The following is a 26,878-nucleotide window of genomic DNA, read 5'->3' on the forward strand; positions in this document are numbered from 1 at the left end:
CACCCTTGCGTTTAGACTGAGCTTATATATATATACCTAATTTATAGACTAAATATGCCTCAAAATGCACCATTTGACGTCTAAAATTAAAAAATGGGAACCCCAGACCCACCCCCCCCCACCCTTACATGAAAGTCAGCTTCAATGACCCCAGCTAGGGCAGCAACCCCCACTGAATAAAATCCTTCGTTCACCTTTGGTCCTTCCAATAAGGTTTTGGACCTACCTAAATCCGTCGGGGAAATTTTAGAATTTTAATCTGCCCGCACCCCTCCCCTTCTCCCGGTTAAAATCCTGCGCACGCCACTGTCTGAACTCAAGGTGAACTCGTGAGTAGAATTTAAGGTTCTGTAATCGTAAAGTGTATGCCTTAGGGTCTGCTTAAATGCGAACACAGTTGTAAACAAAAGCTAAGACGTCTTTCAAATCCTGGCACTAAAGTCAACCTCGTCATCGTTGTTTGATAGTGACAGAGCATGTAGAAACTATAGAACTAGAATCGGAGAGCGTTGAATTCGCATTTGTACGGCGACTGCTGTAATTACTTGTTATCTAGTAAGTAGAAACATGGTTGAATGGAACACTCCAACCAATGTTCATAAAGCTTAATTCAACAAGAATCGTGTGAATTTCAGCTCATATTAGTGCAAGTAGGCCTACATGCATGACTCAGAGTCCGTTTCTGCCTATACCGGCACGAATGTGCTTGCCCACTATATTTTACATGCCCGAGGATCTGTCCGATACAAACAGTATATCAATCGAAAGCGGTGCCGAGGGCGTTCTCTGGTCAGTACAGCAAATAGATACGGTAAAATAGCTTTGTGAAAAAGAAAGGTACACTAGCCTGGCTGTTCATACTATGGTCTTAACAAGACTATCCGTAAATTGACTTCAAACTTTCTTCGAACTTTCTTAACAATGAATCCTTTGTGTATTTCGTACCATAGATTCTCAGTAATAGAATGCTATTGAAAAACACGACACGTTGCCCTTGGATGCGTCACTGAGCCGAACGACTAACACGAACAGACTATGAAATCAAGAAAGCAACTTTCGGCAAATCAAGTCCTCAGACTCACAGACGGTACAATGACCCATGTACAGTTGCACGCGAGAAAAAGAGTATTGCAAACGACTTGGCCAAGACTGGGTTTACTAAAGTAAACCATGGCACTGCCCTTCGAAGTCAGTGTAGCCACTTATAGTACTGCACTAATATGAGCTCAAATGCACATGATTCTTGTTCATTCTGTTGAATTAAGAGAATTTTCTAGTGACAAACAGTGTGAAACTTATATTAAAAAACTTTTCCGAACTGCTAACTGAAACCCCTTCTCAATAGCCTACCCTAATTGGAGTTATGGTTGATTGAATGTAACTTATTTTGACTGGGTAAACTCTTAACTTGGCTAGTTCAGGGAGTTGGATCACAATAGGGATGTCACAGGCTCCTTTTTTCTTAGGCTAGTATAAACATCTTGTTCATTTATCCTTGAAACCTGATGCATTTGGGATTTTTTGCTTCGCGAAGCCCCGGAACCTGTAGTATTGTGTAGCCTTATATTATCCAAATCTAAAACTGTAAACGTAAAGGAGAAACAGAGAGAACGATATCGTGTTCCTTCTCTCCATTTTGTTTGATTACTCCATAGAAATTGAAGTAGGAAGAATGACGTCATGCGACATACACTGAAGCCGCCCATCCATCTGGTGGCGCTCTGCTTGTATGGAAAGAAAGTACCGGCGCGTAAAACAAACACTATATACGTCTTTGACATAACTAAAGTGATAAAGTTGACATTAATCACTCGAAATGGTGAAATCGTGTGCCGCATTTGGTTGCCAAAATCGTCACAAATGTGGCAGTGGACTGCAGTATCTCTTTTCTGTTCAGGTTTTCAGGTTGACTGTATCAGTCGGTCGAATGAAAATACTCTAAAATTTGTCTTCCATTTGAAGTGTTTTCTAGTTCTCATTATCTAATTTGATTCTATATTTTCCTTTTGTTTTTTTGTTTGTGCTTGTCTATGTAATGACTTCTTGCGTAGTCGCATAAGTCAAGTAGGTAAAGTTTTGTGCTTAATATTTCCTTAAGTTATTTAATCCGTAATCATTACCCGGCGATGAAAAAGAAGAAGAAGAGAAGAAAGAAACAAAATAGCTTAGAAAAGGGAAAAGATTCACGTTTCCAGTGACTCCACAGATCCTTTGTTCCCCCACTCATCCAGTTGCAGTAATCAACGTGTAAGGGCACAATGGCCGGACAACCAGCCTTAATAACCGGATACATCCAATCGATTTATTTGTACTTGTACTTCAATTATAAGATATATACACAGCTGCAGTATTATGTGTGTTGGCGAACCGTCTCTTTGAACTGCGTCGTATATAATATATATATAGCTTATCTTCAAAATTAGGAGCTGATAAAAGCCATTGCCATTCATTTTTCTGTAACGCATACTCAACAACACGTAACGCTTCTTTCTGTACAATCAATTCACCAACATCAACTATTTGATGTATGACCAATCTATAACGCACAAGACAAATGAAAATCCGTTGCAGTATTCTATTCCGCTTTGATTTACACTGATTTTGTATCTGAATTATATCCTCTTTGTCTACGTGTTAAACTAAAGAAAATAATAGCAACAAGAACCAGAATGAGGGTCGAAAACAGAGGCAAGTGTCAATGGTTCCTTTATTCAACCACTCCTTCAACCATTACCTTTTCCAAAGCCGGGATGTCCATGCAGGAAGTCGTGGAAATTTCAGGCAGGTTTTGTTCAGCAGGATAGCATATTGCGTTTAATCGGTTTAAACACTTAGACCTTCTTCCTCCCCTCAATTAATCTTACCAGAATATCACTAAAAGGTTTCCAAGGATATGCTGGTTAATGGAATAGAATGGGGAAATGTTGCTCGTTCTTAAAACGTTAAGATCCCCACACGATGACCGAGTTGTAGGAGACAAAGAATTTCACATTCATTCACTAACCTTGAAGAATGAATGTACATATAACAAATTGGGATTGCACGGGTGCGATTATAGTGGCTACATCTCAGTTATAGGGAATTTGGGTCCGTTACTAAGTAGGATTGCACGGGTGAGATCTTTGGAGGAACATCTAAGTTACAGGGAATCTCAGTCGATAAAAAAAGGTACACTAGGCTGTATACATACTAGGGTCTTAACAAGACGACGTACCCCTTTTCCCTAACTTATATGACTCCCAATAACTTTCGTTGAACAATTATTACACAACGCCCCCACTTTCTGACTTTCAGCTGTTCAACATTCTCAGAACTCATTTCTAGTTGGGCACAGCAGTATTCCTCTATTACAGACTTCAATGCCAACTGACGTAGTCGATGCTGTTGCAAAAATGGCTGCTACTACTGTCCGAGGAGCGCTTAGGTTAAGCAATGGAGACGCTAAAGTCAACCCTGAGATTGAAAGCGAGAGAAGAAAGGCAGAATTTAACCCTGAAGATGTTACCTATTTCCTTGAAGGAGGACAGGAGAACACAGAAAGACGTCGCGCATTAGGTAACTCAGTGTACATTTGTATAGGACAGGAGGTGTCATCTTGTAAACACGGCAGGAATACTTAGGCCTACACTTACTTACTTGGTTATGTAGGCTATGTTTGCTAGATTTAGCCGCAAACTTTAGACAAAACTAAAGATCACGAGATAAAAACTTTGAATTCTTCCAAATGTATCTTACACTAATTCAAGCTTCTGCACTTTCAGTAGAATTGATATCCTAAGCTTTCTGCAGAAATAATATGTATAATAATGATGTCCACAGACCCTCGCAAATGTTCATTGTAAATTTGTAACAAGGCCTACACCTAGGCCCTATCTTAAGGTGACCAGACGACCCCGATTTCCGAGGACGGTCGCCAGATCACATGTACCGTCCCCAGATTAAAAGCAGCCCCGGAAATGCCCCTGGATTTTATGTGAGTATCTTCAAATTTAAAAAAAATAGGGCTGAATGAATTCAAATTGATCTCTTTCGCCGCCTGTTGGTAAAAGAAAGCTTGAGTTAAGCTGTGACTGTGTTCAACCACAAATGTAAAGCTTATGAATGGCTCCCAGATGAAGGGCAATCCAGATAACTGAATAGTGTCATAGATTGAAATTCAATGAAAAGCATCATGTTGCACTTTTAATTATGAATAAAGAGTCTGAACCAGTTACCATGCATTTTTTGTTTTGGCATTGGACTCTTTTCTCAACAGAATTCTTGTTTCAGGATGAGTTATTGTAAACTTGGAAATACCCCTCAAACTAAGAACCAACAAAACACTCAAAGAACCTCAAAATTCCACCTTTCTCTTTAAAGACCTCCCTTTAAGAGCTTAACATTCTTATTCTCTTTGACCTAAATCGTTATCTACTTGGGATATTTTGATATAAATTTCACAAAGGTAAACTCCCAGAAGCTTTCAATAACTTCTACTCTAGTAACTCAGAATATCATACCTTTAACACTTGTTATAAACACTCTCTAAGTCACCCATATTCTAGAACTATCCGTAGTCAAACCCAAATACGAAGTACTGGTGTATCTTTTTGGAACTCACTTGATAAGGATATCAAAAACTCAAATGTACTCAAAACTCATTTAAAAGAAAACTCAATCATTACCTTTGAAATAATAGTACAAACCACCCACGTTGAGTTGTTATTTTGTCTCTTTGTATGGATTTGTTTATCTCTTTCTTCGCTTCCTCTTTTCTCTGATTTCCTTATATTTCTTTACTCTCTCTGTACTTCTGTGATTTATAGAGTTTTCTAGTTTTTGTTAAGGGTCCAGACTCGAAAAAAATTTTTACTTACTGTACTTCTGGTTCCTCCACCTCCATTATAGCATACTTTTTTCGTTGTTTATTGTTATTTCATCATAATTTGAGTCAATTACCCATTGACTCTGTTACTGTATATGGAAAGTGGAAAATAAACTTGAACTTGAAACATACAGTGTAGGTACTGTCAACATTTTTTCAACATTGGTGGTGTGTGTAGGGGGGGGGGGGGTGGGTGTGGGTGGATGGGTCAACATCAATATTATATCTCCAGATTGGAAAAAATATGGTCACCTTAGCCTAAAATAGATATTAATGTGGTTGTCCATGAAGATCTATAGGGCCCATACTCTGTTCACAAAGTATTTTATGGAACTGGTTTTGAGAGGTTGTTTTTCAGCCTATTTGATACTAATAACAGTACTTACAATATAGGAAATTAGCTTGACTAGTAAAATTTCTCTTCAAATTCTGCTGAAGTTGCCTAAAATGATTTTTTTTTTTAAGTTTTGCTCTTAGACATAGGCCTAGCCTAGACATGTTAGTAATATAGGCTAGCTAGAAGGTACTTAAGTTTCTGTGAAAAACTTTCAGATTAAATCTAAAAAAGTTAATAACTTTTCATATTAAGTGAAGTTTGATAGTAATATGTAGAGTATACTTGGCAAAAGTAAGTAAAGTTATATGAAATTTGTTACAATCTAGAACCTAAGTACTGTTTGAAAGTTTCAGCCATGCTCTCAATGAAGTGATTTCAAAACAAATGCCCAGTAGCTGTACAAAAACAGTACAGTCGTTGGAGGGTAAAAAGATGAAAACTATATGTGTTATTGATGCAATGTGAAAATTAAGTGGGATTAATTGACATTTCATATTTTACAAGAGTCAGTTATTTATTTTGGACCAGAAATTATGAAACAAACCTGAAGCTTCTTGGAAATGTTTCAAAATTAGAAATTTTTTACTTCATTATCTATACAAAATGTGGACTTACAGTAGTATTGAAGCAAATTACCAACATTACTGAATTTCAGTAACCAAAATTAATCAAAATCAACCCAAATAGAAAGCAATCATTATGTGTACCGGGTGTGTTTTTTCTTATTTTTTTGGGGTATTATTATTAATATTTTTCATTTGTCCAATTATTTTTGATTTTGCAGAATCAATCGTTTTTAGTGATCCTGCATTCAAGAAGCAAAATCTATCGTTCATGACCCAGGAGCAACGTTACACACACAGCGTCGGCCTGACGATAAAAGCGATCAAGAAGATGAGGGAGTTGGACATCACAGATAACCAACAGCAGTGGTGGTTTAAAGAGTAAGAAATATTCTTTTAATCTACGTTCTGGGTCGACTCAGATGGGGTGGGGAGGGGGATTCCTCGTTGTGGTCTTGTGGGGGCTGGTAGAAGGGGCCCTGAAGAAGTCATGAGAAAATATGTGGGTCCTTTCAGGACTGGAAAATTGAAGAAAAGGGAAACATCATTTGAATGACTTGACTGACATTGAGTAAAGACTGTCTTGCTCAGTCAACAAGGAAGCCATGTTATGCTAAAAAAATATATTACCAGACTAACAGTTTCTACAACAGTATGAAAACGAACTTATCGTTGTCTTGCACAACATTGCAAGGATTTGAAAACCCCATTGCGGCCATTTTCTAGCAAAACTTACACAGTACAATATTTAACAGGATCACTCAAAATATGCTGCAGGGGGGAGGAGGGCAGGGAGACAGGGGGGGGAATGAGAGTTGATGAACTTGTGGAGGTTGATCTGTGAGGCATGAAAATGTTAGTCATTTTAACAATTGTGAAGAAGGATGTATGTACACAACATCAGATCATCATACAGAAGGCGTTCCAGTGATGCAAAGGGAAACACTAATTAGTAAGTCCACATAAGATACAGAATACGATAGTTTATGATGTAATAGGTATGGCCAATATGAAAAAAATCTGAGTTTTATTTTGCCAACTTTTCTGCAGATAAAGACCTTTGAAGTGAATGAAAATACCAATGTTGTTTATTACAAGCTATCATATGACTTTGCTAAATTAATGAATCATGAATAAGTATTTACAATAATTATAGGGAAAAATTAAGTGTTCAAACTTTGTGAAGTCTCTGGAATTGTCTGTTGTAAATAACAGATTCGTTCCTGTGTAATAAGAATAGCTACTGTACACATCTCTGCTCATGTATCACAGTTTGATCGTCTTGTATATAGGGATTAATATTCACTGAGTGAGTCGTCTATGCTGAGCACTTTGACTTCCCCTCATGCATATTCATCACTGAAGTTGCAGGTAGTATTGTGTTATTTCATTGCTTTGAAGTGCATCCACCCAATGAAACAGAAACACATTATCAAACATGTATTAATATAAGCTGTACTTTGTATCTAGAGTAAGAGACTGTTGAAGCCTGGCAAGTTGTATTGATAAGTGTAATATTCAAGATAACCAAGTGTATGGTGGTGTACTGTACTGTGGTAATGTACTGTAATGTATTGTACATAATGTCCTGTACTGTACCATACTGTACAGTACCTACTGTACCATATACTGTAATGTACTGTAATGTGATGTACTGTGGTGTCCTGTACTGAACTGTAATGTAATGTACTATATTGTACTGTAATGTGATGTACTGTGGTGTACTGTACTGAACTGTAATGTACTGTACTATATTGTACTGTAATGTGATGTACTGTGGTGTACTGTACTGAACTGTAATGTACTGTACTATATTGTACTGTAATGTGATGTACTGTGGTGTACTGTACTGAACTGTACTGTACTGTAGTGTAATGTACTGTAATGTGGTGTACTGTACTGAACTGTACTGAACTGTAATGTACTGTACTATATTGTACTGTAATGTGATGTACTGTGGTGTACTGAACTGTACTGTAGTGTAATGTACTGTAATGTAATGTACTGTAATGTGATGTACTGTACTGTAATGTAATGTACTGTACATACTGTACGGTGATGTGAACTGTAATGTACTGTACGGTTGTCTACAGTAACTTTGTGTGAATTATGTAGAGCTCTGCACTTGGTAGACACTTTGGTTACAGTGTTTGTAGGTCAAGTTGTCCAATTATATTCTGGACAAAGCCTTTAAAACAAAAATGTCCAAAATTGGCACAGTGAAAACAAGGAAACATCAACGTGTGGTATTTTGAGATACTTTTGTGGATTATTCCAACCCTTCTAGCGGAATTACTGTATACAGAAAACGTCACTGCATGCACAGAGTGAGGGATATATTTCCTTGCCTTCACCAGTTTCGACAATGTCCGAACTTAACAAATATAATTCTTTCTATTTCTGGTGGAATCTGGTCAAGCCATCGATGCAATCACATAAACAACTGAAGGATAGAACTAAACCACAGAGAAAAAATGAGCGAGATCGTCATCATTGCTATCCTTTAACAAAGAACATCAATGCCCTCACTATTGCAATTTTTACCGAGTTCCACCATCGTACATTACACTACAATCTCTTCACTTAAGTCTCAGGGTATCATGGCTTATCTAGATTTCTAGATTAAAACAAAAATGAAGCACAGAACCTCTTCCTTTCTGAGAAATATTCCCAAAGAGCAGACACCTTGCTCTGGACAGTGTCAGTAAGCATTGTTGGTGGTTCTTAGGAGAGATGGTGGAGGTGGGACGGGTAGACGTGTGAAGGTGAGGACAATCCCTGATGTCATTTGTTTCTTTCCCATCAACTCTAGCACTTCCTCCCTCCATTCCTACCTCCCATCCTTCCTACAGTACCTCCCTTCCTACCTTCCCTTCTTCCCTTCCTTTCCACCTCCCCTTACTTCCTACCTCCCCTTTCTCCCTCCATCTCTCCCTTCCTACCTCCCCTTCCTTCCTTCCTCCCTTCCTTCCTACCTCCCCTTCCTCCCACCATCCCTTCCTTCCTACCTTGCTTCCCTCCTACCTCTCCTTCCTACCTCCCCTTCCTCCCTTCCTACCTCCATCCCTTCCTTCCTCCCTTCCTACAGTACCTCCCCTTCCTCCATCCCTCCCCTCCCCTCCCCCTATAAATATCTTTCATGCAAGACATACACTTTATGGAGGGTAAGGAAATGCCATCAAGCAGAAACATGATAAAACACCTACAGTATGATAAGAACCCAACTCAAACCTCAACTTTAGTTGACATTACCTTGAGTAGTATGATTGTAATTTTATCAACATCTAATTTAATAATAAGTTGTTTGTGTTGAGGCAGCAGTTATCAGCGATCAGATTGTAACATACTCTAATATTATACAAACAGGAAAGGATTAATGTCCATAGTACCCCTACAGTAGATTGCAAATTTTATAAACGGAGCATTTCTGTTGTGTACACAAAGCGAACGCTACTACAAACAAATTGTGGAGTGTTAGCTCAGTGGTTAACGCCAGTGCCTTTCAATCATATATAGGTCCCCAGTTCGAGTCACTCCAAGATTAATGTATGTCGTCCAGTTACAGAGTTGTTGACAATTGACAATTCATAAACATGGACGTAAAATATGAATCTGAGAGACTGACTTCGGTCAGCTTGCAGCTTTGATAAGCCGATGATGGCTTCTTCGTGACTTCCTACTTGCAGGAGGATCTTAAATACATACAATACATTCGATCTTGAACTGTCCTGAGATACAAAATTTAGTATACACCGACAAAAATAACAGAATAGGTTTTTGACCCATAAATATATATGAAAGTATCATTCAAAATTGTGGTAGTTAAGATCTGTTTACTCTATTTGTATTTTACCACCTTATCTAGATAAATGAGTTGATAAGAGATATTTGTGTACCCTGGGTTATATGCAGTGGCGTGTCACTGTGTGGTAACTGTTTTTAGTATTATACTGTGCCTACAACTACAAGCTAAGCCTTTATTTCATTGCCTAATTGGATTTCAGTATCAGGACAGAGTCTAATTAGTTTGATGATGAGTTTAATAATAGTGTTTATTTTTAGATACCTACATTACCTGTATTGGATGAAGAAATCACAAAGTTCTTTTAATCTCTGTTGTAACCTCACAATACTGTGTCGCACTTACTGTTACTCCTGCCACATGTCTATTAATATGTACAGTACTGTAGGTAAAATGAATAAAAAACTTTAAACTTGACAATCTTGCTCAAGGCCAAGGGCCCATCACACGACTTTACAATGTCACTTAAAACCCCTGGTCATTGGTAACTTGTTTCTGTTCTGTTAAGTACTCGTTAAAAACCCCTCTCGGATATCACAACGAGGATGTTGGTACGCAGCGCAGCAGTGCTAGTAACAATGCGTGGGCAATCTTGTCTTAAACACCTCAAGACTAGGGCTCTCCTTAACGGCCAAGGATTGTGTATTCCAGTCTTTTATAGTCCTAGGATAGAAACTATACTGTAAAGCATGATGATTATATGGAATTTGAGTAAAGCGGCCACGCCTCCCTGGTTTCAAGAAGGGATTAGTCTCGTTTGGGACTGCAACTAGGCCATTAATAATTTGATTAAAAAGCATGAGTCTGGCCCTTTTCCTTCTTTCTATGAGGGGTTCCCATTTCAAAGTCTTCAAGATATCAGTTACGCTGGATTGCCTACGTAAATCACGAGTTCCAAATGTGCTGCCTTCCTTTGAAGTTTTTATTTGTCACACCCACACACCAAAGTGTGCACAATTCAAACAATCTCTCCTGGGGCATTTAAGCACACCACATGTACGTGTCCCCCGGGGGGACTTCCCATAGGGTGCAGCCACAAACTGGTGGAAGCAACTATAATAACAAGTTACCTCGCAAGTCCCCATTTATACACCTGGGTGAAGAGAAGCAAATGGAGATTAAGTGCCTTGCCCATGGACACAGCGTAATGATCTGGCCAGGACTCGAACCTGCAAACCTTTAAAAGATCACAGGTCCACTACCGTAACCACATTACCACAACGCAATCCAGAGAAGAGACAGTAACAGTAACCCACTTTACCCTAGCTTTTCAATATCAGTGATCATACAAAAATACATTTTAAGTAGGATTCAAGTGTTTGGTTTTCTAAATTTTTCAATTAAGATGGAAGGGCATTTTTCCCTCTAGTTTCTTCCTGACATCTTCAAGTAATGGAAAAAGCCGAAAGAAAAAATTGATTTATAAACTGTGACAATTACTAAGTCCTGTTGTCATTCTGATTTTTTACTATCACTAACTTGCTGCTAATGCAAGTTGCATTGTAGCATCATATTTGCATACTGAACAATGGTCTATAATTTTTAAAGTGTTTCAACCATTGAAGACAAGTTCAATGTATTTCACACCCCTCCAATACCTTCCATCACTCAACATATGCACTCCAGTGAACCTTACCTGCAGTAGGTCGTATAAACATCTTACTGCAACCCGTTTTGACCCACTTCTGGGTCACCCCCTGCCCCCCCTTCCCCATTCCACCTTATTCCAATCTAGCATCACAAAGACCACATGAAATGTTTCGTTTATCTTTGGCGACATAAATGTATCAATTCCGGATGGATTTTAATTTTGTAGGATAGTTTGGTTCATATTAAGCAGATCCCTTCATGTAGATTTATTGAAATGGAGTGAAGTTACACTTACTTTTGTTTATAATTTTTGTATTTTACTATCAAATCAAAACATACACGTTCCTCTTTTTTGTCTCTACATCTTTCAGAGCTGTCCATGGGTCGGAGGAGACCAACCTCTCACTTCACTCCTCCATGTTCCTCCACTGCATCTACACGCAGATGACGGAAGACCAACAAGAGGTCTGGCTGAACGCTGCCTTCGAATACACAGTGATTGGAACGTACGCACAGACTGAAATGGGACACGGTGAGTCAAAATTTACATCTCAGTTTTTGTTTGTTGGTTGCTACGACAACTGGAGATCATTCATTCATACCCTCCCCATGCATTTTTCGTTGACTGGTATTAACACGGGTGTATCATGATGGAATGCTTTTATATGCTTGTCTATCCTATGCTAACCGGTGCTATGGCCGGGTGGATGAAGGCATTTGAAGGTAGGCATTTGAAGGCATTTAAAAGGCATTTGAACCAATGAGCCTGAATGAGGCTTAGCAATCAGGAGGTTCGGGGTTCGATACCCAGCCCGGTCATAGTTAGGTGGGTTTTTCATTCAAGAGCAATCTACATTTTACCCATTTGAGATGACTTTCTAAATTGTAAAGATTGCAAATTTGAGTTAAAAATGTTGAATTGGAAGCCACCTGACGTGTAAGTTGTAATCCATAAGCCCTTGCTGGTTTCTCTTACATTTGTTGTCGTTTAAGCGTCGTTAAAATAACTGCTGATTGTTACTATTAGTCGCCTACAGTGCATCCAAGTTATTTGCGGCAATTCTTTTCAAATTTTTGTTCCAAAGGGGAAATTAATATTGCGCTATTAGATAAATATAATTTGACAAAAGAGGAGGGAATGTGGGAGGTGGGGGTGAGTCAGGGAGTGACTAGGGTGAGTTGAGGGTGTTGTGTCTCCTGTAAATGTATATATTTCTGCTCAAGGCAGAAAGTGTCATTAAATGTTAAAGGCTAATTACCAGTGAGTGGTACAGTCTTTTTTGCAGGGGAAGAGAATAATTCATAATATATGGTTTGTATGAAAAGTTAGGAATACTTTGGTGTCGCTACTGTACAAGGGCGTAGGAATTTGTTTTAGTTTTAAATTTAGTAGTGAAATGAAACAATTGTTTGCAACTATATTTTGAAAGTTGTACAGGTACAGAGGTACTGTAAGCAAAGATCCTATGATGTCAAAATTTCTCTAAAAAAATACTTATTACAGGAACCTACCTCCGAGGACTGGAGACAACAGCGACCTATGACCCTTCAACTCAAGAGTTTGTCCTTCACAGTCCAACTCTGACTTCCATGAAATGGTGGCCTGGAAACTGTAAGTAAATATTTTCAGGAGAAGAGTTAAAAAGTGGCACAATTTTAAACTTTAAACTACTGTCATTTTCGCATTGTAATACCCCCACCCCTTCTCCTCGCACAACATTTGTGATGCTGTAATAGTTACAGTATACTAAATGTTTAACAGGATTGATGTCAGTTTCAATTTTTGAATTAGGGTTGAAATTGGAAAGTCTTCTAAATATTCAGAATTGGAATGTAGAATAAGATGCTGTAATAAGTTACAGTATACTTTTTTTTATTTATTTTTTATTTTTATCATTGTCATCTTTAATGAGGGTAGTCCTGCTCAGTGCAGAAGCACTGCTTTCCAGAGGAGCCCTCAATACAAAAATACATGTATAGCATTATGCAGTAGAAAAACGGTAACATCCAAAGCACAAAAAAGACGGCAAATATCAGACATCTAAACAAAATATATAAGTTTTAATGTTGCGTTTAAAAATTTTAGCATTTGGCAAGCATTTCAAATTTGGGGGAAGACTGTTCCACGACCTGCCTTCTACATACGAAACGTTTAACAGGATTGATGTCAGTTTCAGTTCTTGAATTGGAAATTTGAATTGATATGCTTCTAAACATTCAGTATTGGAATGCAGAATAAGAAGCAGGAGTATATTAGATAATATTATAATTTATAGAAAATTTCCTTAAAAGTCACATTACAGCTGGTATTTCATGATTGATTTTGTTCTGTTTTCAGTGGGTAAGACCGTCACCCATGCTTTGGTTGCTGCCAGGCTCATCACACAGGGTAAAGATCACGGAACTCACATGTTCATGGTACAACTCCGGAGTATGAAAGACCACACCCCTTTGCCAGGTATTTGAACAGATAAAAGAAGCTTAAATGGCAGGGATCAGGGATTTGGACTAAGCTCTGACAAGCCATGCCGACAAGTTAAACATGGCTGTGGGATTAGTTTATCAGACAAAAATGGATTCTGTGTGTCATTGATAAAATAGATTTCAAACTTCAGTATATATACATTGCAGTATATACATCTGTACTGTCAATTTCTGTTGGGCCACCAAAAGTTCCAAAAAGTGAGTTTTTGTCTACTCTTCCCTCATGCAAGGAAAAAGTTTCCGAAATGAAATGACAACAAGTTTGTTTGTTGTACTCATACTCACACCAAGGGGGAATTCTATCTGTACTCATACTCATCCTGTTTTACTTGGGAATCAATTCTTCTTTCTCGTAATTCAGTAATAAAAAACAATCGCTTGAGTGAGATAATTGGGAATGAAGAAGTACGGTATGCTTCAAAAAATGCATTTTATAAAAGCGAACAGAAATCTGACAGGAAAAACTATAAATACCTTTTGAAAAATGCAAAGGAATGATTTGCCAGAACAGGATTCAAACCAGGAACTGTGAGTATGGGCAACATGTTTCATAGCCGATCATTTATTTGCTCATCCCGGATTTGTTTCAATTTTCTTTTATGAAAATAGGTGACCTGGATGTGGCTTTAGGTTTGACGATTCACTCGAGTATTCTGTTAGTTCGTGTTAATATATTCTGTGAATCTCTAACTTGGCAGTGCTGCTCTCAGTAATCAATAACTTTTACTTTTCGTTTGTGTTCTCCCTCCGTAGGTGTGGAGTTGGGAGATATCGGACCAAAGCTCGGTTTCAACAACATCGATAACGGATATCTGAGAATGGACCGCGTCAGGATTCCGCGAGATCACATGTGCATGAAATTCTCTCAGGTGAGTCAGCGATGACACGCCATCTGATTGTTAAATACCCCCACCAACACTGTCACCCACTCCCTCCCTTGCAAAACAGTAACATCAATAACAGATATCAGGGAATGTACCCACTAAGGCAGGATTCCTCATCCTCACCCTCACACTCCACCACTCTCTCCCACATTTAACAGTAACATCACTAACATGCAGTCAGGATTCCTTGTGATCACTTGTGTATGACAGCGATAATGGTCCTTGTGATTGTTAAGTACCCCCACATCTTGCCCCACTCTGAACCATACCAACTTAATATCGATAAAATATACCAAGTAGGGATTCTTTGCGATAACATGTGAATGAAATACTCTCAGGCTAGATCTCTCTGATCCTCAGATACATCACCCCTCTTCAGCCCTCACTCCACCCACCTTCCATACCCCACCCACCTTTCATACCCCACCCACTTTTCATACCCCACCCACCTCCCACACCAATATACCATTTGAATAATGCAACATATCTTTCCCAGTATCTGAAAATCCAACAAAACATTTTGGGAATTTTTTGGGTTTCAAGATATACCTGATAACAAGTTGATTGTAATTTTTTTTACTATAAGGACAAGTACTGCATTTCCTTTTAGGTATACTTAGAACTAGTGTAATGCTTTGTAGGGATGCTATTAACTGTGATGTATTTCTTGTTATACAAAAGGATGCAATTACCTGTAGCTAGTGATTAGCCATACCAATTATCAATAATAATTTTAGCCCTATCTGTTATATCCAAAGTAGGCATAGGTAACAACAAACATATTTTATCCTTGTATTTGCATGGCGGGAATTATTAAACCACAATTTATATGTATCTTTCATACAGATTTTGTTTGTGTAGATGTATGTATGTATTTTAGGTCCTCCTGCAAGCAGGACCTCGCGAAGAAGCCTCATTGGCTTATCAAAGCCGCAAGCTCACCAAAGTCAGTCTCTTAGATTCATATTTAACGTCCATGATTATGAATTGTCAATTGCCAACAACTCTGTAACTGGACGACTTACATTAATCTTGTAGTGACTCGAACTCAGGACCTTATGATAGATAAATTTTCTTTTCTACACTTGCATTACAGGTTGCTCCTGATGGTACCTACACAGCGCCACCTCTCGCCAAGCTCAGCTACGGTAGCATGGTGGTCATTCGCAGCTTCCTGATCGATCACGTCGGAGTAGGTCTGGCGAAGGGGGCCATGATTGCGACCCGTTACAGCGCAGTCCGGAGACAGTCCGAGCTCATTCCAGGGTGAGCAGACATTACTAACAATGACCATAAAAGAGAAACATGAAAAGCTAGATATGCTAAAATGGTCACAAAAGGGGCTCAAACTTTAGAACGCAATTCCAGCTCTTTTGTGAGAGAATTAGAATGATTATGCGTGGTACCAGTATAGATTGTTATATTCAGGTTGATCGTTGAAATTCTCACAGTCAGTACCAAAAGTGGAACTTGAAGGATGCTTGAAGTGATGTCCCGGAGGATTGAGTGGTAACCAGAGTTTGGTGGGGTGGTTTTGCGCTGTCGTGTTGCGATCTTGCATGCTAAAGTTGCCTACAGGGTTTGTGTGTGAAGTTTGCAAACTAATCGTTGAATGTGGTGTAGTCATAGTTTTTGGCATTAAAAGCATATTGGAAGAAAATTGGATGCAGTGACGGTATTGCCCATCTAATAACTTGGAACCAACTTTACCTTCAGGGTTGAAGGTTGAATAAATTATTAGTGCATGGGGTATGTTCATACTGTGATGCATTAAAATAGAAGTAGAAAATTGGACATAATGATCTTCCCTGCCTATGGCAAATACCACCCGAGTCCCCTGTTTTGTGCCAAAAACAGGAAAGATAGAAATATTTACCCGAGTTTGTAATACTAGCCATAGTGAATGCTCCTCTGCACAAATTCATGACAAAACACACAGTGTACTATTTCAGTGGTGGAGCAAAATTTTGTCATCACACAGGAAAGTGGTGCCAGCCATAAGAGCACTTGTGTTTACAATCGTACGGTTGCTGGTACAATTAATTAGGTGCGCTCAAGGAGGAATCCTAATGACAGTACTTGGGGTAGTTTGTGCTATCAAGTAACCTATTACTAATGCTCGAGTGAATTTGAGGAGGAACGCTTTTATGCAGGCAGGCTTGACCAACATGGAGGCAAAAACAGTTGGTACCAACTTTGCCTTCAGGGTTGAAGATTGAAAAAACACATTAGTGAATATGGTATGCTCCATACTGTGATGCATTCAAGTACAAGTAGAAAATTGAATGCAACTTTAAGCTTTAAAAAAAATCTGTATGAGTATGTATGATTCTTGTCAGGGGCGGACTGGGTCTTAAAACCAGCCCGGGCATTTTTCACCTAAAGCGACCCATTATTCATTGATATGTTACAAAGTGATCGCCATCCTGGGGTAGGGGTTTAAGGTTTGAGAATTTTTTTTAAGTTAAGGAATGCCTAGATGCAAAATGCTGCTATATTTCTCAATTTTGTAGGTTACAAAAATCCTTTAAAAATAGACCCGAAAATAATTTTCCAGAAGCAACACTTGATTAAACTGAGAAATGTAAAAAACATAAACAAAAATAGTCAAAAATATATGATTTAGACTGGATTTTATTTCGTTTATCAAGCACTTAAAAATGTATTTCTACACAGCCCGTCTGTATTCTATTAACTACTGTCAAAATGGGCTGTAATTTTTACCAGGCTCCCCAGCCCACTGGCCCACCCGCCCACCGGGCATTGCCCAAATGCCTGTGTGGCCAGTCCGCCACTGATTCTGGTCTTGTTGTAGGCTTGAGTTATTAAGAAACAAGACAAAAACCCATTCGTTGTCATACCGGACGATAAAAGAAGGACCAATAATTCATTTATTCATTCTTGGTATATTTTCATAATCAACATATTTTTGTCTTTCTTTTTCTTTTGTTTATTCAGGAAGCCTGAACCGAGAATCTTGGATTATCAGAGTCAACAGATGAAACTTTTCCCCCAAATCGCATCAGCGTTTGCTCTCCTCATCTGCGGAGCTCAACTCAAGGACCGTTTCTTGGAGTATCTGGCTCAGACCGACGAAGGAAACTTCAGCGCGTTACCAGAGGTGAAGCTTTATTTGATATCCTCAGTCAATTGTAAAATGAACAGATGTCATTGATACAATGGAGTTTCACCCTCCTTCCTTTAACATATTCCGTTCCCACTTGATAGACCTTCAGAGGGAAACTTCAGCGCATTACCAGGGGTGAAGCTTTATTTGATATCCTCTGGCAATTGTAAATGAACAGATGTCAGTTGAAACAATGGAATTTTACCCTCCTTTCCCTACCATATCCCCTTCCTCCTTTATAGACCTTCAGAAGGAAACTTCAGCACATTACCAGAGGTGAAGCTTAATTTGATATCCTCGGTCAATTGTAAAGGAACAAATGTCACTGGAAACAATGGAGTTTTACCCTCCTACCCCTACCATCTTGCCTTCCCCCTCTTCGGAAGGAAAATTCAACCCTTTACCAGAGGTTTGATATACTTTGGAAAATGTAAACATTTTGAAATTAAGAATATGTTCATTCATTGTATGAGAAATGGTTGGGCCAGGCTTGTCAAAGTAATATTATAATTACTGCAACATCTTTCGATTCGTGGTTAGGAAACAGTAAGCAACAACCAGTTCCAATCTCTTCTCCCATCCTCCCTTCCCCCATCCCCTTTCCTCTTCCTCCACCATCACCAAAACAGGTGGCCGGTCTTTTAGGGAAATATGTCAATGTTTTGGTTATGAAAGTTAATTAGCTATGTTAAACAAGATGACTGATTATTTATTAACCTCTCTCTCTTTGAAACAACAGCTGCACGGTACAACAGCAGGCGTAAAAGCCTTCACCACAGAAATGGCCTCATCTGGTCTGGAGATTCTCAGAATGTCTTGCGGAGGACACGGCTTCTCCGCAGCCAGTGGTTTTCCTGAAATCTACAGCAACGTGGTCGCCGCCTGTACCTACGAAGGGGAGAACACTGTTATGCACCTGCAGACTGCAAGGTTAGTAGAGGTTGAATGTCTGAATGGTAGAGTGGTGGGTGAGGGGGGGGGGAGGGAGGTGTAAGTCAGTGCCCTCAGCAAAATTTGATTGACAGAAATGGGGAAAAAAGGTAAGAAATTTGCTTCAAAAAACAGTAAATATTTTCTTTGTAAGAAAAATCACTTCTAACTTCTTCTCTAACTTTTCCAACTGCACTGCACTGCCCTTCCCCCTGCCTTTCCCATCCCTCTCCCCTCCCTATTCCTTTCCCCATCTCCATGATCGTCTAAGCAATATGTTAGTGTAGTTGGAGCATCTGTTTATACTACTCCTAAGCTCTAACCTTCATGTGTGAAACATTGTTTGCGTTGGACTTTTAATAAATTAAATTAAACGACTAATAATAATAAAATATTTGCTTTTTATATAGCGCTTTATACCAGCGATAGGTCTCAAAGCGCTTTTACAGACGTTATAATATTACCCCTGGTCAATGATTATCTGTCCCAGATACAATCCCTCCAGTCTAGATAGGCCACATCATTCCCCTGAATGGTGGAAAACGATTTTTTTGTAACTTAATTTCAAGTATTGCAGACCTCTGTTACTATGAACTGAAATTACTGACATGCTGTATTTGAGATCTTTGTGTTTTTTGTTTTTATGGTCTTTCTGGAGGTTTTACCTAAAGTTATTGATTAACATAACTTCTAGATTAAATAAATACAGTGGAGTGTTTTTTGTCTCTCGCTCTTGTTTCTCGGGAAAATTTTGACTTCTATGAGTGAAAGACTTCTTACCACTTTCATTCCAGGTTTCTCATGAAAGCGGTCAAGCAGGCAATGGAGGGCGCTAAACTGACTCCCTTCATGTCGTACATAACCGCCAATCCGCAGGAGCGTTGCCCGGCCAGGAACCCGAACGACTTCATGAACATGGAAATTCTACGGAATACTTACAGGCACAGAGCCAGAAGGTTAGTGAACTGCCTGCCACCAGTGTGTCGGTAACCCGCCCCAAAACTTGAGAACCCAGCATTGTGAATTTAATTTCTCATCTTTGGCCCAACCTGCATCTCCGTAAGATAGCTTGTAGTGTACAATAAAACAGTTATGATTGCCACTTTGGCAATTGCCATCAAGGTTGCCACTCAAGTAGCGCTTGTCAAGACAGTGGTAGATCATGGAAATGGCAGGCATGCCACCAGCATAAAAACTGCAAGGAGGCTGGGGGAAGGGAGGGAGGGGATGGCATTTATATTTTCTGATGGCATTTGGTGATCTACAGAACATGGACTAATGTGTTAGTATCTCGGGTTTGGGAAGTTGATTCCATCATAATTCTGGTGGGAAGAGTACTAACTTTGACACATCTATATATATTTATATATATACTTTCAGCACTGTGAGGCATGCAGCAAAGTGTCTTGAGGATGAAATAAGAGGCGGGAAGTCCTCCCACATGGCCTGGAATGATAACCATCTCCATCTTATTGCTGCATCAAAGGTAAAACAAAATCGAAAGTGCTTTTTTTTCTTCTAAAACACCTTGTCACTAGTTTGTTTTTCATTCTTTCTTTCATTGGTAGGTAATGAGACCTGATTGGTTTACTAGTACTAGAGTAACATTTCAAAAATAGCAATGCTGAGGCAGCTGCAGCCACATGCAGCCAGGCTGTGTAGACTGTGTACTCCTCCACAGTGTTAATACACAACAGGGACTGCTGGTCTGCAGATATGATCTGTATTGTTTGACATTGATTCATCCTAGCTGAGCAGGATCTTGCAGCTGCTGCAGCTTTTCATTGTCTATTGTGCTCCACAGTTTCACACAATAGGCAAAGCAGGTGTTTAGAGACAATCCCTATTGTTTTTTATCTTGCAGCTGCTGCAGTTTTAAATTGTCTATTGTGCTCCACAGTTTCACAAAATAGGCACTACAGATGTTCAGAGACAAATCCTATTGTTTGATATATTGATTCATCTTAGCTGAGCAGGATCTTGCAGCTGCTGCAGCTTTTTTTCTTTTTGACATGGTATCCTATTTTCCTTACATATCCCAACCAACCTACATATGGGATGGTTCAGGACTGGTGTCACTGACTACCATATTCAATGTTTTTACTTTCCCAGCCTAAGGCCCTGTGTCAAAAAGTAGGATGCTGAGGAAGCTGCAGCATCATACAGGCTGCATAGCACATCATGTATGCTGCTCTACAGTATCACACAATAGACCATGCAGGTGTTTAGAGACAGTCCCTATTGTTTGATGTATTGATTCATCCTAGCAGGATCTTGCAGCTGCTGCAGCTTTTCATAGTCTATTGTGCTCCACAGTTTTACACAATAGACACTGCAGGTGTTTAGAGACAATCCCTATTGTTTGATATATTGATTCATCTTAGCTGAGCAGGATGCTGCAGCTTTTCTTCTTGACATGGTGACTTATGTTCCTTAAATATCCCAACCAAACTACATATTGGATTGTTCAGGACTGGTGTAAACTGACTGCCTAATTCAATGTGTTTACTTTCACAGCCTAAGTCAAAAAGTGCTGAAGAAGCTGCAGCATCATACAGCCAGGCTGCATAGCACATCATCTATGCTGCTCTACAGTTTCACACAATCCATAGGCACTACAGGTGTTGAGAGACATTCCATATTGTTTGTTATTGATTCATCTTAGCTGAGCAGGATCTTGCAGCTGCTGCAGCTTTTCATTTTAACACGGTGACTTCTGTTCCTTACATATCCAACCCAACCTACATATGGGATGGATCAGGACTGGTGTCACTGACTGCCTTATTCTATGTTTTTACTTTCACAGCCTAAGGCACTATGTCAAAAAGTAGTATGCTGTGGGGGCTGCAGTATCATACAGCCAGGCTGCATAGCACATCATCTATGCTGCTCTACAGTTTCACACAATCCATGGGCACTACAGGTGTTTAGAGACAATCTTGCAGCTGCTGCAGCTTTTCATTGTCTATTGTGCTCCACAGTTTCACACAATAGACAATGCAGGTGTTTAGAGACAATCCCTATTGTTTGATGTAGTGATTCATCCTAGCTGAGCAGGATCTTGCAGCTGCTGTAGCTTTTCATTGTCCATTGTGCTCCACAGTTTCACACGATAGACAATGCAGGTGTTTAGAGACAATCCCTATTGTTTGATGTTGATTCATCCTAGCTAAGCAGGATCATGCAGCTGCTGCAGCTTTTCATTGTCTATTGTGCTCCACAGTTTCACACAATAGACAATGCAGGTGTTTAGAGACAATCCCTATTGTTTGATGTTGATTCATCTCAGCTAAGCAGGATCTTGCAGCTGCTTCAGCTTTTCCTTCTGACACGGTGTCTAAGTCTGTTCTTCTGTTTTAGAGTCCATTGCAGACACACTGAGGTTTTTCTTGTTTTCATGTTTCATTGTCCAGGCCCATTGTCACCTGTTCATCTTGGACAGCTTTAACCGCAGCATTGAAGGATGGGAACACCAGGGGCCTGCTCGGACCATCATGGAACAGCTGGTGAGGTTCTATGGACTCCACGGCATCCTCCAGAACAAGGGAGAATTTCTAGTGGTGAGTCTTGTTTGCTAATCTTGTAGGTAGGTACTCTCGTTGTTGGAATTAAGTTACACAGGTCTTTATTGGATTGTATTGTAACATTTAAAGAAAGTTAAGTTCCTTCCCAATGGAACCGAAGATTCTTTGGTGAAAGGTACAGTACAGCCAATTCATATATTCATGATCTTAATAATCATTAAGATTAATATGAGTGATTAGGGAGCCAGTGAAGCGAGTATGGGCCATGCAGGGAACCAGTGTAGCAGATATGAGGTGATGCAGGGAACCAGTGAAGTGGGTATGGGAGATGCAGGGAACCAGTGAAGTGGGTATGGGATGATGCAGGGTACCAGTGAAGTGGGTATGGGATGATGCAGGGAATCAATGAAACGTGTATGGGGTGATGCAGGGAACCAGTAAAGCGTGTATGGGGCGATGCAGGGAACCAGTGAAGCAGGTATAGGGTGATGCAGGAAACCAGTATAGCAGGTATGGGGAGATGCAGGTATCTGGTGTAGCAGGTATGGGGTGATTAAGGGGACCAATCAAGTTTGTAGGTGGTAGGAGGTGGTGCATGAGACCAGTGAAACTGGTGTGTGTGGTTTGGGTGATGAAAGGCCAAAAGTGGACCTTTAATAGTCTATGGATGATCCAAGCCCACAAGGGGGAGCTGTAATTGTAGTCTATGGATGACTGAAAGAGCCATTGGGAGTGGTAGTGTTGGAAATTGCCTGACAGTGTGTGCAGTAAAACCTTGATTATCTGAATGCATCAAGATCAGAGGTTGTCTGGCTATGGCAAAAATCCAGATAACAATGTTTCCTTTATTCCTGTTTTAATTATCATGTATTTGTCTGTACTCTGTACTGAGAAAAATGTCTTCCATAATGTAAAATACAGTACATTAATGTGGCCACAGTCATAGCTGTGGTATTGGAAAAAGGAAACTATCCAAAGGTGGGCTTTGCTTGTTTGCTCAATGACAAAACACACTGTTTTTTGGTATTGGACTAAAGCATGGGTCTGTATTGAACCTACCTGTCAGACTATCATGGAATGGTTGGATAACAGATCTGGATAACAATTATATCTTTATCATTCCAATCTCTTTCCACCGTTCCTCACAGAGTGGTCACCTCAGTGTTGCTCAGTTAGACCTCGTAAATAAGCAGTACATCGCCTTACTGGAAGCCATAAGACCCAATGCCGTGGCCCTTGTGGACGCCTTCGACATCCACGACGACCGGGTGGGGTCGGTCCTGGGACGCTACGATGGTAATGTCTACGAGAACCTCTACAATTGGGCCAAGTCTGCTCCCCTCAACAAAAAAGATGTAAGTTCTCCATTTTCAGCATCGTTGGCACAGCCATGGATAGAAAGGTCATGTCACATGTATGGAGTAATGTTAAAGTTGGAAATGAGGCCAAAGGTCATACATATCACTTTACAGCCGAGCCGAACCCGAAATGTTTGCAAATGTTCTTCTTCTAAAAATGGTACGGAAGTTACTGACAAGCTGCCAGAACTTGCAAGATGACATTTTGTTGTAATGAGCAATCAGTATCTCAAAGTAGGTTATCATCTAATGCAAACATCAAAACACCATTCTTTGGTTATTCTGTCCTAGTGTATGATACCATGATTGGTGGTAAAAATCACTTTACAAAATTCAGTTGAGCTATAAACAGCGCTGATATTCTAATCAGGTCAGTTCACTTGCAAATTCTGTAATGCCAACCCGCCAACCCATTAAAGCATTTTCAAGAAATTATATCTTTGTTCTATTTTCATACAGGTGGTGGACGCATACAGTTTACACATCAAGCCATTCCTGGAGGAGAACCGAAACAGGGTCCAGGCGAAGCTGTGAATATCAGAGGAAAAATACGAAATCGGGGCCTACCTGATGGGAGGTGATGATGATGGTGGCTAATCCAGCAAAATCAGATGTTCGATTAACTCGGTTCCTGTGCGTATGCTAGAATGCGTGGAATAACTCGTTAATTTTAATTATGATTATGATATCCAGCGTGAGGAACGCCAGAATAATATGGAGATTTGACATTCTCACTTAAAGTCAATTTCGAAGTAACATTCCCAGGACAATGTCGATATATTTTCACGTGATTTCATTCATGTTTGAGATAAGTGGGGGGGGGGGAGAAATTTGAGAAGTTTAATTTGTGGCGTTAAAAGGTGTCGTGCATCTAATATGCCGCAATGGAGGGTGTAGAGAAAGAGAAATCAGATTTACGTGACCGAAAAAGAGCATTTATCTAGCATATCTAGCAGTCTTTCAATGGTCTCTATCATTGCTGATAGATTTAGAATATTTTATGATTTTGTGGAATCTGAAATGCAAAAAGATATTTGAAATGTTAACTGAAAAATTAGTCGATAGGTTGTAATTATTATCAGAAATGCGATATTTTTTATTTGTATATTTGGGAATTTGAAAAAATTTGTAATTATTCAAAATCACTACTATGGATCTTGGGTGCCAGCAATGCCTCATTAATGTGTTAGTAGACGAATCAATGTGCTAAAAAAAAATTATATTTGCGACCGATATGGTGGCCTTCGTGTTCAGTCCAGATTATGGCAATTTTTGTCCGTGCTGTATGTGTTAAATATTTTACATATAGAATAAGAAATTTTTATGACAGTCATAGCAAGGCAATATATCTAGGTATGAATGAATTTCTAAAAGCAACACTCTTGCCAGAGAAAGCTAAGTTTGCAGGTTTTACAGCTCGCAAAATCTATTATTACGTATCAGAATTTGTGACAGTTTACAGATGGATTCGGAAATGTAATGAACAAGTGGGAAGGATGAGTTTAAAAAAAAGTTATAATGAAGTGAGAAAATTACAGGGTTGGCCGAGGAACAAAGAAAAACCATCAATTCATTATATCTCAGTTTCTTGTATAGTATGGAATCTTGTAAATTTAATGATGTGAATATTTTTTGGTTCTCCGAATATGTTGAATAATACAATTTTTTGTTGTCGGAGAGCCGTTACTAAATTTCGGCAATATCTTTACAAAACAAGGTGGGTGGGTCATCTGGAGTATGGAAATATTTAAATTGAGACACCTACTTTACCCTCGTTTCGTACAAATTGTGCTTATATGTATTAACGTTTGGGATGTTACATTGCTATATAGAATGTGGTCCCTACAGTATTTGATTTTGTCAAGAATGCCAATTACCTTTCTTGAGATTCTGTGGGGTAAAATTATCTTTGCCTTGTTACTGTGATAAACGGATCTGAACAATTTGTGTTAGGTGGGGAGGGGGAGGGGTGGTTGATTAGATAAGCAAGTTCCTTTCTTCATTTATTTGTATTTTATTTTTCTCCTTTTCAATCGTAAAGTATCATTTGAGTGAAACCATCCATCCATAGATTTGTTAAACTTTATTGACATTCATTATTACTAAGTATTGAGTTTGCGGACTCGATATTGTATTAAGTAACACACAGTTTGAGTTTGGAAGACTTTGGAACTCAGTACTAAACTATGTATGTATGTATTTGGTGGTTAGTCAAAGTTTGAAGTAATATGCAAACTATCTTTGACAAAAAAATGTCTCCATCTTTTTCTTTACACAGTTGTTTGCTGTTGTGGCCAATATCTGACAAGTTGAGAAAAGATATCAAGTATTACTCAAAATAAAAGTGTTCTTTATTGAAATATATCTCTGATTTTTACACCGAATCATCATTAATTAAAAAGTAATTAATAACTTTCCCTGATTCTAGACATTTCGACTACATTTCACTTTGTCATATTACTATTAAAAACATTTATTGCCTTTTTTTCCTCTAATTTTTCACTCATTTTCCAATGTCCTCATTACTTGGAATAAAATTTGAGATATGAGGGTGCTGTGGACTGTGCTGTAAAGGGATTAAATTTCAAAAGTTAAAAATGTAATTTTAAGAATTTACCAAAATTCAATTATGAATAAGATGGAAAGTGAGATACATTTGCAGGATAAACTTTTATAAAAGGGAGAAATATCTTCTATAAAAGAAGTGTATATTTCTGTTCCAATTTCGTCCCTTTTTAATATTTAATCATGTCAAAAACCAGAAACCTTTTAAAGGAACTACATCATCCTTCATTTCAAATCAAATTTTCAAAGCTGCCCAGACAATCAATTTAATATTGTCTTACTTATTTGAGATTTATGCAAGGGCTGGAATGTGTTTAAGTAATGTGGTTGGTTTTTCTTGATTTTTTTTTTGGAAAGTAAGTGTTTTACAGCTTTGGCACTGAAAATAATCTCAGTTCAGTTGGTGCTATTGTCGTTAACCTAAATAATTCTGGTCTTGGACATTCTGGCCAACTCAAACAAGTACATATCAAGTTTTAACTTCCACAATAAAGTATGATTCTCATAATTCAAAAGAACAATGGGGTTTTGTTTTCATTATTGTTACATGTCTCTAGCATCGCTTTAAAATGTGACCAGATACTTAATATACTTAACAGAAATGCAGAGCTATGCAGAGCATCGAATTTGTGGACATCGTTAATTTCTTGTAGAGTGGAATAGTATAATGGTGTTGTTCCCATGTGGTGCATCCATAGGGTTTCATAAGGGGCCAGACACCAGCGCTTTCTTGGCCAGCCCTCCCCCTCTCCCACAAAACCATACAAGGTACTGCACCCCATTGTCCCTCTGCATACTGTAGTAGGCTCCCAGTGAGGGTCCACTCAAACTTACACCCCACCCTGTTCCT

At 39.0% G+C, this 26,878-nt stretch overlaps 1 protein-coding gene across 1 annotated transcript; it reads left to right on the forward strand.

Annotated features, from left to right (window-relative positions):
- The first annotated feature begins 2,654 nt into the window (after positions 1 to 2,654).
- On the forward strand, positions 2,655 to 26,549 carry LOC139984050 (peroxisomal acyl-coenzyme A oxidase 1-like). Its single transcript, XM_071997714.1, has 15 exons — positions 2,655 to 2,781; positions 3,295 to 3,555; positions 5,986 to 6,145; positions 11,528 to 11,688; positions 12,661 to 12,768; positions 13,495 to 13,614; positions 14,394 to 14,509; positions 15,621 to 15,790; positions 17,483 to 17,645; positions 18,391 to 18,581; positions 19,376 to 19,537; positions 19,962 to 20,067; positions 21,995 to 22,141; positions 23,254 to 23,460; positions 23,923 to 26,549. The coding sequence occupies exons 1-15, from the start codon at positions 2,670 to 2,672 to the stop codon at positions 23,995 to 23,997; spliced, it is 2,259 nt and encodes a 752-aa protein (XP_071853815.1). The 5' UTR covers positions 2,655 to 2,669; the 3' UTR covers positions 23,998 to 26,549.
- Positions 26,550 to 26,878: the final 329 nt, after the last annotated feature.

Source organism: Apostichopus japonicus, chromosome 17 (assembly GCF_037975245.1).
Source record: "Apostichopus japonicus isolate 1M-3 chromosome 17, ASM3797524v1, whole genome shotgun sequence".
Taxonomy (NCBI): domain Eukaryota; kingdom Metazoa; phylum Echinodermata; class Holothuroidea; order Aspidochirotida; family Stichopodidae; genus Apostichopus; species Apostichopus japonicus.

What these genes read in the sequence shown, in the direction of transcription:
- LOC139984050 (XM_071997714.1), top strand. Translation starts at nt 2,670, where the DNA reads ATGAGGGTCGAAAACAGAGGCAAGTGTCAATGGTTCCTTTATTCAACC. An exon ending in ACAGACTGAAATGGGACACG is followed by an intron (nt 11,689 to 12,660) that starts GTGAGTCAAAAT and finishes TACTTATTACAG; the next exon opens with GAACCTACCTCCGAGGACTG. An exon ending in AGACCACACCCCTTTGCCAG is followed by an intron (nt 13,615 to 14,393) that starts GTATTTGAACAG and finishes CTCCCTCCGTAG; the next exon opens with GTGTGGAGTTGGGAGATATC.